At 35.1% G+C, this 13,424-nt stretch overlaps 1 protein-coding gene across 1 annotated transcript in view; it reads right to left on the minus strand.

Moving 5' to 3' along the window:
* Nucleotides 1-1,852: 1,852 nt before the first annotated feature.
* Nucleotides 1,853-13,424, minus strand: part of LOC105622876 (protein TIS11) — a 28,745-nt gene continuing 17,173 nt past the window's right edge. Inside the window, exon 2 of the mRNA XM_012204285.1 lies at nucleotides 1,853-3,022. Within this exon, the coding sequence (XP_012059675.1) occupies nucleotides 1,853-3,022 (1,170 nt within the window). The remainder of the gene's footprint in view (nucleotides 3,023-13,424) is intronic.

Here is a 13,424-nt window from a genome sequence, read left to right on the forward strand (position 1 = left end):
GTGTGTGTGCGCGCCGTGTATTATGTATATATTTATAAATAATATACATATAAAATAATAATTATTCTTCATATACTTAATTTGTCCAACGACAACACATATCAATCATACTGTTCTTTCTCATTATTGTCCAGTTGTACTCTTCAACTTCTCTCTCTCTCTCTCTCTCTCTCTCTCTCTCTCTCTCATACATACGTACATACATACATACATACATACACATACATATATTCTCTCTCTTTCTTTCTTTTAATATCATCGCCATTCTCTCCCATCTTTCATACGTATAACCTATTCATTGTGATATGGAAGACAATCGAAGTTTATAAAAGGCACTCATTTGCGCGAACAGAATCACTGAAAACGGCGTCGAAGTGTGAATTTTTCGAATATTTTCGAAGGAGAAAGGTCTAATTATCTGCTCGCTTCTCATACGATTAATAAAATAAAATAAAAATAAAAATCCTAAAACTATTCTACAGTCTCAGCTTTACAGTCCATTTGTGAAAATTATCAGGAACAAAACCTTTTGTTCTAGCAAGAGCATGGATGTTGATTTTAAAACAGAGTGTCGCATATACGTACAACAATCGTAATATTGAAGCGTTCATGATTCATGTTATGCGGGCATAAAACAAGCGGAATTGAAACAAATTGTCATGAATTCGTGCCACTAATCGGTTTCATTTTTCGGTGATGTGCTAAATATTTTCCAGGATCAATGAAACTAATTGCGATAAAAATGACAGTCACGATAAAACGTATTCAATCCATAAATATAATTTTGTGATGACCCCTTTTGCGGCACGACGCCGTTTGCAATGCGTTAATTGGCTTCACGCATCTCTCTCTCTCTCTCTCTCTCTCTCTCTCATTCACTCACTCATTCGCTCTGTCATATACTCCTCTTCCACTCGCTCTTTCTCTCTTTCGTTCTTTCGCTCGCTCGCTGGAGTGCTTATTCTCCTTTCACTCTCGAGACAACTTTCCCCACCCTCCCTTCTTCGGAAAAGAAACTCGACAAAACGTAATCGTATATGTTATTTGGATATTGCAACATTTTACCTGCCCCGGATTTAGCGACATTGCTGTTTGTAACTCGAAAATCCAACAGAAGAAGATGACGGACGCAGACAGTGGGTTCGTGGGAACGTAAGGCGTAATGAGGATCTACCAAGTGAGATCAATAAACAACTTGCTCGGAGGAAAGTCACATTTCGGAATAAATTTACGCTTGATGTCCTCTGGCACCTACTGATCTCACAGAACCCTCTCTCTCTCTTTTTTCTCATACCGTTCTCCAACCATTTTCATATTCGGGCTTAAACGAGCAGACTGAGACTTCCGGGCTGATCTCACTTTTCTGCTAAAAAGTCATTCACGTCTAAAAGAATATGCGTCGAAAAGAATATCTAAGAATATGAGAAAGAAGAAAAAAAAGAAAGAATATTAGATGATAAATATGTATCAATAATAATATGATAGTATAATATATGTAGTAATATAATAATATATTACAATAGTACGATGATATATATGAAGATTATGGTTATAATAATATATAAAAAAGAAGAGGAAAAGATGCTAGTTAAAAGGTAAATGAAACCTGACGTGTGCCTAAAATGCTTCTCAGGAATACGACCGATGACGGATAAGGGAAAATCGCATCACGCAAACTTCTGTCTGCGTAAAAAAGAAAAAAGACGTTAATTCCGTCATGAACAGAATCCATTATAGAGAAGCTATCGCCCAAATCTCGAGTCAATTCACGTGAAAACTTCTTTTTTATTCCGAGCGCGATACTCGTCGAGAATTCGCGTCTCTCTTCTTTACGGTTCGCGCGGCGACCGCTCTAGATCTTGAGGTTATCGAAGTCGCCCAGGGTGCTGCTGATCCTATTAAAGACTGGCAACCTGGATTCCGTGTTAGGTGACAACGGGGAGGGAGTTCTGGGTGTTACCTCATCGGACGCGAGGGGACTGCATACACCATTATTGCGCGGGCTCGGGCTTTGTCTTGAGCAGGCGAGCAAACTGAAGTCTTGACTATAACTGAACGGTGTCGTCTGCATATTCCCGCATGAAAGCGTCTGCTGGCTGCAGTCATCACTGAAGAAGCTCGCCATGGAGTTCGTCGGCGACTGACTGAGGCTAGACGACGGCGAGACTGAATCAGCGGAGCTGCCAAGCGAGAACGTCGGGCTAAGATTGAGCGGTTTCGGTTTTGTCATTACCGTATTCACGGCATTCACCGGACGAAGATGTACCGCGTGATGATGATTCGTGGCCAGACTCAGCGACGACGTTCGCAGCAACGGTGGCTGATTGAAGCCATTCGCGCTGGTGGCAGCAGTACTACCGAGACTCAATGAATTCGTTCGCATGAGATTTGACGTAGTGGCAGCGGCCGCCGCGGCCGCGGCCACGTGCGACGACGCGGCAAGTTGCTCGAGTAAGCTGACGTTGACGCTGACGTTATTGGCAGTGGCATTGTTGTTCGCGGCGGTACCGTTGCCGGTCGCGGATGCTACCGCAGCGGCAGCCGCACTCATCAACGGATTTAAGCCCACTATGTTAGGCTGTGTTGAGCCCAACTGGGCGCTCACCTTCTGATTGTGGATACGAGCTTCTTCGAAATTGTGGATGAAGTGACAGCGCGGTCCATATGGGCAAAAGCCAATCGTGTGGAAGGTGCGGCACAGCTCGGTCTTGTACTTTGGATGACGTGCCAGGTTGCGCAACTCGCCATATCCATGTGCAAACTGGCATTTATCGCCGTACTTACACGAGCCACTCTCCTCATATGGCCGGCAGAGCTCTGTCTTGTAGCGTGATGTCGGTTCGCTCACGCTACGGTCCAGTTTTCGATGTTGTTCGATTAATGTGGTCATCAAAGAGGTGTAGCTGCGTTTCAGAGGCGCGTGTCCATTGCCAACGTTGTTACCGCCAGCAGTCCCGCCATTCGTGGTGCTTGTCGTCGTTGGAGATGTCGGAGGATCCTTCGTCTTAGTCGAGGCTGCATTCTGTAATCAAAAAGAAAAAAAGCGCGTTCAGTTAACCGTACAATTCCGAAATTGCAGTTATTCGCGCGCGACACCGCGATGATAGACACGTTATCGGGTAGAGGGAGAGGTTGTCGCGCGGGTAATTTGATCTTAAAATGGCTGCGCGGATGATAACTGAGGCTTGGCAATTTGGCGATGTCATCGTGACGGCAAGATAGCGTGTCGAATAGACCGGCAGTGGACTGTCGCTAATACGATCGTTCGTTTCAATGAGAACTCAAATAATATGTCGTTTGCTAGAAAACGGAAGGTAGACGTTGCGACAGAGATTTAGTGCTAGATGAACTTTGGGAAGATTCGAAAATGAAGGTTCATAATTATATCTAATTGTAAGTGTAACGTTTTAACTCGACTTTCACTTTTTTCAACAAGTTTCTCATGCATATCAATACTTAAACTTGATATTTAAATACGACTACATTAAATTAAACTAAACTGATGTGCTTAATTTAATAGAATTTATTACTGAGTTTACAATAAGTATAATTTGTTAATTTATGCAATATTATTCTTATTATATTATGTGAATATTACTTTCGATAACTCATAATATTAATACGATTGCATAAACATTTAAACATTTTTAAATATTTTTCAAAAATTATTAAAGATTAATTTAACCAAATGCCATTAATTGATATTTATAAAAGTAACTGTAGTAATACAATATTTTATATAAAATTTAATGTAATACAAACAATATCGCTAACATCTTGACTTTGATATTATCAATTAAAATAACGAATATTTTTATCAAGCAAATACGTTATACAGTTCAACGTACTAAAATGGACTTATAACACAGACATGTCAATCAGCCACAATAAGATCTCATTTATAGCCCTTATCTCTACTCAGGATAATCAATAGATAATAGAAAACAGAAAATAAAGAGTGAGATAAAACCGTAATGTATCTTGAGTGATACCACTTCAACTGCTATTGCAACAATTAGTTCCATAAAATTATTTTGTTTAACCCAGATCTCTCTTCCACTGCATAGACAATATTTTTCTTAACTTTAATAAAAATGAAGATAATCCTCAGATGTATAATCAAAGAACGATAAATCTGTTAAAAAATAATAAATCACGATAACTGAAACGCAAGCAGAAGTCATTTATAATCTTTCGAATCAAAGTAAACATTTTATTTATCATACTGGATAGAAATTTGATTCTTTTGCAAGAATTTTTCTGAGTTTTTACTCAACATTCTTACTTTTAAATCGGTTAAATAAAAACTACTATAAAATACTGTTCAATATAATAAAGCATTTCAATTTTTAACTATCTTTCAATTCCAACAAATATACGTCCCACAAACTATATATTATTTTTCATATAATCTCTAAAAAAATAAAGAATACGATAAAAGACTGTCTACGGTTAAAAAGGAAGAACATTTTTACTAAAGAGCTAATCTAATTCTGATACGATATTAAGAGTTTCGCTATTAAGGGAAGATATGTGTATGTGTCTAAAATACGGAGTGCATATAAATATCACATTGGAGCGATTCATTCATTATGTCAACTAATTCGATACGGTCTTTCATAAAGATTGATTGCACAAGGAACACAAGTAGGGTTCTAGCATTCTACTTCCTCGAATCACGTGTAGTTTCTCTTGATGACTACAATTCCTATTATTGTCGAGCGACTACGCTTCTAGAAGTCATATTTCATTAGGTCACTTGATTCATTACACGAGATGTATCTCTTTGAAAAAAAAATATTATAAATTATGTGGCGCCAATTTTATGTGAATGTTCAATGCGCTTTTAGAATTTAATTGCGCGATGTATTTTAAGAACTATGAAATTTTTCTCAATAATATTCAGAATTAAGCAAAATTTTAAAATAAATCACACAATAAAATTACATTTTAGATCCAATAAAAAATAACTGAATACTAAAAATATCAGGTACGTGTGGAAAATTTCAGAATATTACTAAGTAACTATCAGTAGCAGTATGAGTATTCATATGTTAATGAATAATGTTCTTTTTCAACATTTACGCAATGTTGCGAGCTGATGATACGATAAGTCACGTAAAGTATATGAGTATAATAATCACATGTAGTCTGACTAAAAAATAACTTGAGCGAGACGTGACGCATACAAAAAACCATGTAGCGATAAATAACCAATCTAATATATCGACGTCGGAGCACTAAGATTCATAAATTTTTTTAAGAGTTCTTCGTAAAAGAATCTATTTAAAAAGAACATTTGCGTAGGAACGCAAATTTTGTGTTACTTAATCAACATTAATCATAAAAAAACAAATATAATATTTTTCATGCCTTATTTTTTATAAGCAAATAATTACTTTTACATATAATATTAACCATTTTAGAACATCTAGATGTTATCATGAAGATATTATCATCTCTCGTAGAGCTCCCACTAACTAAGCCTTCAATCTTATTTATACCGCGCAATCAATAGATGAGATTATCAAGATTTATTGTATTATATATATTGTATTTGAGGAGCAGAGATCAGAGATTTTGAGGATGATAATTTTCCTTTTAGCTACTTTAATGTAGAAGACAATGAAAACGGGACTTCGATAGTAAATTATCGCAGAAAAATCGAACAAGTAGTCATAGAGTACAGAGTCTATTAAATTTTTAACACGGTTTTGTATATTATCAGATTTTATATTGTAATAGGTTATTAATTCGATGAAAAGCGATCAAGTTCCTATAATCTTCCGTGAAGATGTAAGTTCTTATAATCTGTCGCAATATTTGTTGATTATTGGCAATAAATTGCAAAAGCTGAGCAAACTGAATTTGCAAAAACAGACAGTTCACACAGATCATCAATACACAGTCATGATCATCACTGAAAAGAATTATTTATAACATATCTTTTATGTAATGGATTATTGAAATATATGGCGAATTTATATTACACACATATGTGTTATCTTAAAATAACAACTTTAAAAATAAAATGAGAATGTCTTACAATACTATTGATAATATTATCTGTCTGCTTTATGATTTTGCTTAAATTTTGCTATCTACTACAATAATGCAATTTATTGGCAATAAACGGCGAATATTACGACAAACTATAAGATATCGTTATCATGTAACTTTCTTCTATTTTGTCTCGTCCCAGACGACATTAATACGTGGTACTAATTATCAGTTACGCGCTCGATGATGTATGCAGAAAAAAATCCAACGTTTTCCCGAGCGTGAGATCGCACGCGGGAGGATTCACGAGAGCCTGGAAATTTCCACCAGCACGTGCGCATACGTGCCAGAGTGAATTTGTTTGTTTCATTTGTCGGTACGCGAGCGCAGAGCACATACACATGCACGCGCGCAGAAGTAACTGCGCACACACTACTACTTGTCGTAATTATTCTCATGTAGCCTCCGCATGTTAAAGTATGCGTTTATCGTAAGAGCACGATCGTCGGTAATCGTTCACACGCATATACGCACGCCTATTTTATCGTTCACGCGTGCGCGCGTATGAGTACGCATAAATCTTCGTGTCACACGCACATACGTACACCGACAAAAATATATCGCATATCTAATCATCGCCGATTTGCGCATTCTCCGGAAGAATATTATCTATTTTTGATATTTGTAGTGATGTTAAGACGAAGTCCTACAGATTCGGAATTGTTCTGAGCAAGGAGCGGATTATTGCGAAAGTATAGAGGATTCATATTAATCAATGGCTACGTTTTCAATAAAATAAAAGTAGCTTTGCAACTGTTGTGAGATTCTTTAATGTATTTGATTTATACGTTTAAATCCAGGAATTGAAGGCAACAAGAATCAAGAATCTTACAATATTTATTGCGAAGCTACTTTTTCTATTAAACACAATCAACTTGTACTGGTTTTTATTTTTAAAATATTAAGAATGTTACATTTCTTTAAGAGAAATTAAAGTTGGTAAAGAAATTATTCTCATTTATGATTGTTACGCTCTAAATAATTATGTATTTGACTTGACAGCCATAATAATTTAAAACTGTGTTAAATCAAACAGGAAATGATCGTTTTTAGTCATGCAATTCATGCTACTTGTTTCTAGATAAATTACCTATTAATATTAGACAATATAATTAAACAATGTTTTTAAAATTTTTTTATACTTTGACGAAAAGTCCTTTATGTATTCAAAATAAAATAATATTTTTCATAAATTTATAATTTCTAAAACAGGTAATTAAATCTTTTAAAATATCTTATATAAATTTTTTACATACATAAAAAAATATAAAATATAGATTTCTTAGATATTCTTTATTAAAATAAAAAGAAAAAAAGAAGAAGATATAGTTTAAAATCTTTTTCCGGAAATAGATTCTGCTAGTTAAAGTATCGTATATATTTCTAGCACAGACTTTTGACTGTGTATGTTCCACAGCGCCTATATAGTGAGAGGAAGTACTGCCTACATCGGTAAGAGAAAAAATAAACCGGTTGGATTTTCTTCGTAGATATTACGATCCTATGAAGCCGACGACGTATGGTTATGAGCGATGTTTCCTCCACCATCGTCGATGAATCACTATAATAGGCTAACTCGTCTCGAAAAAGCATGGCGTAAACTGTGTTTTCAATTATTCCGAGGCGAACGTGCGACTCTGCAAATTTAATTTTTACTCACGTTGCGAAGTTGCGACACACGTGGCGAGTCCATTCATCCATTTTGCTGACAAAACGTGAGGCCAATAAAAACAGAATCTATTTTTAAGCTCATTCTGAGGTAAATAAAGCAGTGCCATTTGAACTTGAACCAAATTATTTTGGCGCATGAAAATATGATGATATTATGAGATGAAAGTGCATTTAGCATTTAGCATTTTCTTTTCTTATAGGAAAATCTATTTTTTTCTTTGAAAATTTTATACTTTTTAATTTTTATTTTTCACGAAAAGATATCGTTTTCAAGTGCTATCATGTTATTTTTGCAGCTCGATATTAATATCAGACTTTGAAATTGTTCATTTGTTCGTGAAGATTTCATTAGTTTTGGCTTTTAGCTTGATATAGTTTAATTTAAAACAGTGTTTTTTTTAAACATTTATTATACAAATACAAAAGAAAATATTATACAAAAGAAAATATATCTTTTTAGAAGAACCAAAAGAAATTTTGTTTTTTTTTGTAAAAAATTGTTTTTTCTACGATACTTTTCTATATCTTTTGAAGATATAATTGAAGATAATTTGTTTCTTCGAACTATATCTATTTAATTTTATTTATTCTTATCTGCATTCTTCAAACGTCATTACTTTGAATGCGTAGAACGACACCGGCAGTAGGTATGTTCAATTATAGTCGCGCGTGTTACTAGTTCCGCTTTATTTGCCGTCTTACTCACATTGCTTAATATTCACATCGCGCGTCGCGTTCCGCATATCGAATGTTGTGAACAATGACGATTATTTAACAGTCTCTATTTGTAGATATCGAACTTAACAGCCGGGGTAAGTTAGTTTTGCGAAAGTGGCGTGATGCGCGCGACTCTCCGACACGATGTATGATTCATGAGCATTTATATGCCAGGGCCGAACGGAAAGATTATTTTTAATGTCTTTGCGATAGTAGTTACGGATTTTCAACAAAGAAACGATAATTCCTGTATTCTAGAAAGTAAATAAAAAGTGATAGGGCATATCGCGTCGCGTCCTTCTTGTTCTATTATGCAATTGTAATAATAAAATATGATTATTGTGAAAGATTTTATAGTAATATTTCATATAATATATCATGATTAATATTATTATTATGATCCTTTCTTTTCGAAAATTGTTATGGCGTTTTTCACTCGAAATCGTCAATAGACATTGGAAATTTAAAGTGCCTGAATTAATTAAGATAAACATAAAGTTTTGTCAAAGTTCAGCGATAAAATTTGTTTAAATATGCTTCAGTAACAGCAATGAGAATCAAATATCTTATCTATTACGTAAAATACATAAAAGCTGCAGTGCACATTCATCAAGCTTTTACTTTGGAAAAATTTTATTTCTGTGTTACGCGTGAAATAACTGCGAGCTACATTTTTATATATATAATTAAACATTTTTATAATTCAGAAGTCAATTGATTTTAATGAATCTTTTATGATTAAGACTAACTTTTGCAAATTCAAGTTCAGTTATTATGCTCTTTGTTGGATCTCGCTATGGCTGTTATAACTATAGAAATGTCATAACTATCCAATAATATTGAAATCATACGAGAGACGTTAATGACAATGACGTGTCGAAGTAGTTCCTCTGGGCAAGAATGACACGTGCCATTTCGAGAGATCAAAAGTGGGATATGATAGGTCAAAGGTGAACTCATCATTCAGTGTGGAGAAACTTGCCCGTTAAGATCTTACATAAATTGAAAACGATGCAAATATCACTTTATTAAAATGCACATCCGAAATGCACATAAAATACTCAGATTTACATTTGATTCGTTTGAAAAAAAAAAAAAAAAAAACGAAGATGGTTTATGTATTGCGCTTTCACTTTATTCTAAGGAAAATAAAAAAATGCGCATTGCTCGAAGACTTAGATATTCAAGGTCCATTGACAGTGAAAGTATCCTCGTGAATTGAAGTGTTAATACATGATTTGTTTAAACCACGATATCATCGCGATATTTTTTTGATTGCGTACATTTAGAGAAGAAACGAAAAATACACAATCATTAAATCAATCATTAAAAAATACGTTTTAATAATTAATAAAGAATTTAATAATTTTGTAAAGATATCAAATGCTTATATTATATTTCATTTATATAAATATTATCAACTATTAGTAAAAGTCATCCATTTTTTTATGAGGTAAACCGTGAATTGAGAATTAATTAACAGCTCAAAGTTAAATAATTAAAAAAGATCTATACGTATGTTCCACTTAACTGTAAGGATTATAATGTTTAATTATATCTTTCAACTGGGAGAGAAAACGTGACCGCGCTCAATCATCTCACGGCGCGTACTCGCGTTAGAAGAAATCGTGCACGTATTCGCGGGTTAAGAACGTGGATCCCGAAGGTCAAAGGTGAAAGTAACGTGGAGAACGAGGCAGAAGAATCGAGATGGCGAGGGGAGGGAGGGGGAGAGAGAGAAAGAAATCGACTAAAGAACGAGCATGGCGCCGGCCGGTCGACCGACTGAATGGAACAGCGGCGCTTCGCGCACTGATTCTTACATAAGTACTGCGCGCGGCGCATCGTCGGAACTCCTAATTATCCTAATTATTCGCTTGTCCGGTATAGAATCCCCGACATCTTAAATTCCTGTTGATCGCCAGCTGTCTGTCCTTTAGCCCAGCGAACCTTGCGCTTTTATAATCGGCTGTAAAAAATATCCGTTCCCTCCTTCTTATTTCTCCTCGTTATCTTGAATGCATTAGCGAAGCCTCTTATACATTTGCATTATCTGCATTCTCTCATTTTAATCACACGTACTTGTATTACTCATGACGCTTATTATTACAACTACAATAATTTACCAGCGATGATTCAATATCAAATATATATGTATATATATATATATTTTTTTTTATATATATATACATATACATAAAAAAAAATATTTTTTTCATATATTATATATTATATAAAAAATTTCTTGTCATATCATCGATGTGAATGTTTCGCAGTTAGCTCTTAAAAATTTTGTATTATGAACCAATTTATGATGTAATTAAAATAACTTATTAATAATAACGTTTTGCTCCATTAAATTCAGAGTTACATTGAAATTCTACTTAATTACACACGAAAAACCAGCAGATTCGATTATAACGCTATACTTTTCATTACCCGATCAACATCGTGCTCGACTGCGATTGACCTTTCGTTTGGACTTTCAACGGATAGCACGCAATGTATTTGCACGCGCGAATTGTGCACAGCAATGGATTGACAATGAGTATTGATCGAAATCAATTAGATCGATATTGATCACGGGCAAGAACAATGTTTGAAAATGAATTTCATTCTATCTTGGTCAACTATTTTAAAAATAAATTGTTTTCTTTCCTGTTAATTATAAGTCATAATGATATAGATTTTAATCTTGCATTCTAAGATTGCATTCTAATTGCATTTTTTTCCCCTTTTTAGAAACAATTCTTACATTCACATACGACTCCTCGCAATTGCACTTATTCTAATATAATGCTTCGAAATAATAAATAAATTATTTTTTTCGCTTCGCTCACATCCCTACGTGTCTTTTCTTTCTTCCTCGTCATTCACTCATTGAACGGACAAAAGAAACACAAGAGAACCGGCGAACATTTCGCTTTCCGACCCAGAAGAGCGTGTCGCCCCTTGAAACTCTCCTTCGTCCTTTTTTACAAGTTTCTCGCGCATAAAATGTACAATGCGAAAACAAGCCACGTTACAAGTCTGAAAGACTGCATACAAATTTCAGTAGCACTTTTGATAAGTACATGAATTATCTCGAAAGTCCTGCAATTTCTTCAAATCATTCGTAGAAGATCGGAAATAAATAAACAACAGATGATTTTGAGCTATTTATAACTCATCAATTATAAAAGATTATATAAAAATTTGAGCCAAATAACAATAAAAAATGTTGTCCTTGATCAATTAATATAATTAAATATATAATAGAATTTATTTGAATAGAATTCGTAGATATTTAATATTGAAATTCTTTCCAAATTATAAAATAAAGATTCATTTAAATTTAAAACGCTTTTAAAACTAATTAATATATGCATTCTCTAAAAGTCAGATAGAAACTCGGAAATGCTACTATTGAGAAATGATTTTTAAATGCCAAATCTTGCACTAAAGTACGCAAATTAATCCAAAAGTTACAGTTCCACTCGTTACGCATTTTTTCATCGCGCACTGCTTTTGCGACGCACAGTGGCGGCTTACGGAAAAAAAAGTTACGATTAGCATTCGCCAATCGACGAGAAGTGCGACTTTCCACTCTACTTCCTCCATGAACCTTGCACGGTGCACGCGTATGAGACTGACTGATCGGTACGCGGTGAATAAATGAGAAATATGAATCACGGACTGGGTAGCGCGAGCTGCGCGAGTTGCGAAGAAACCGCACGCGGAAAACAGAGTGCGCCTTCGTACTATAACAATTGCAGCTTAGTGCACTTCGCGCAATTATCTCGCGCGCGAGCGTGTCGTATGCACAACAGCGAAAAGTGAAAGTACGTTTAGTGTGAACTTTAATTTCTTTTTTCCCTCTCCCTCGCGGGCGGGAAAAACACTCCCAGGATCGAAGGCGAGGCGAAAGACGTGAAAACGGTTAGGAAACCCGGGATAGCGATTGAATCGCATAATTTATGCCCGGGTAATCAGAATGTAATAGCATGTTATGGCGTCCGTAAGCGTAAGCGTATTGCATCGCATCGCGTGAAAAAGAAAAGCTGACATACAAACCGTGCCGGCGAATTAATCACGGTAACAATGAGGATTAGGGCGGCAATTATTATATCGCGCGAGTATCACAATGATATCACATGATAAAACAGTGATCGGATTTTTTTTTTGTCGAGAGTATGAATCATTGTGAATTACTGGGTTAGTTAACGATAACGCTTCTCCGAATACAAACACTGAATATACATATTTTTAGCGACCGTCATTTATACTTCTTCATTAAGTCTTCTTTCGAAGAATTTTATTGCGTCTACTTGTAAGCATCGTGGAATATTAAGTTGAACAGAGCAGTAAAAACGAATAAAGTAACTTGTAGTTGTAACAATCATTTCCTGGTTTATATTTATACGAACATTCTAAATTGGATAGCTGATGGCTGATTACCACCTTTCCTCTTCGATAGAAACGCGCGAGTGCGCTCGCCAGCAAGATAATCGCGATTCAGTGGTTTTCCGCGAACTTTCCACGTGGCGGCCTTCGCAATACGTTGCAGAGCCGTTCGTTTCGCGGAAATGTTTTCATTGTATCAGCCTGAATTAGAGAATTACGGGCTTTTCACGCGGCGATTTTCACATTTTGGTCTCGGTTCACTCGGCTCATCGACTCGTCGATTTTTCCTTTGCACGTCAGCATGTCTAAAAATGTCGCACTGAGAAAAAAATTATTCATTTGACTAAATTAATTTAGTTTGTCTTTATTTCTTTCAATGAAAAATATATGTAGATACTTAAAAATATTATATTTGATTTAAATACATATTCCCAATGAAGGAAATAAAGAAAAATTATATAAATTAATTTAATGAAATTTTTTTCTCTCAGTGCATCGACTGTAAATGCAAGAACGAGTGAACGATCGAAACTGGCTGAGCACAAACTAACGCGGTAATCGTTGGTGACTTGTTCGCCCACGTCTCGTAAAAA

The sequence above is a fragment of the Atta cephalotes genome (genome assembly GCF_000143395.1).
Source record: "Atta cephalotes unplaced genomic scaffold scaffold00049, whole genome shotgun sequence".
Taxonomy (NCBI): domain Eukaryota; kingdom Metazoa; phylum Arthropoda; class Insecta; order Hymenoptera; family Formicidae; genus Atta; species Atta cephalotes.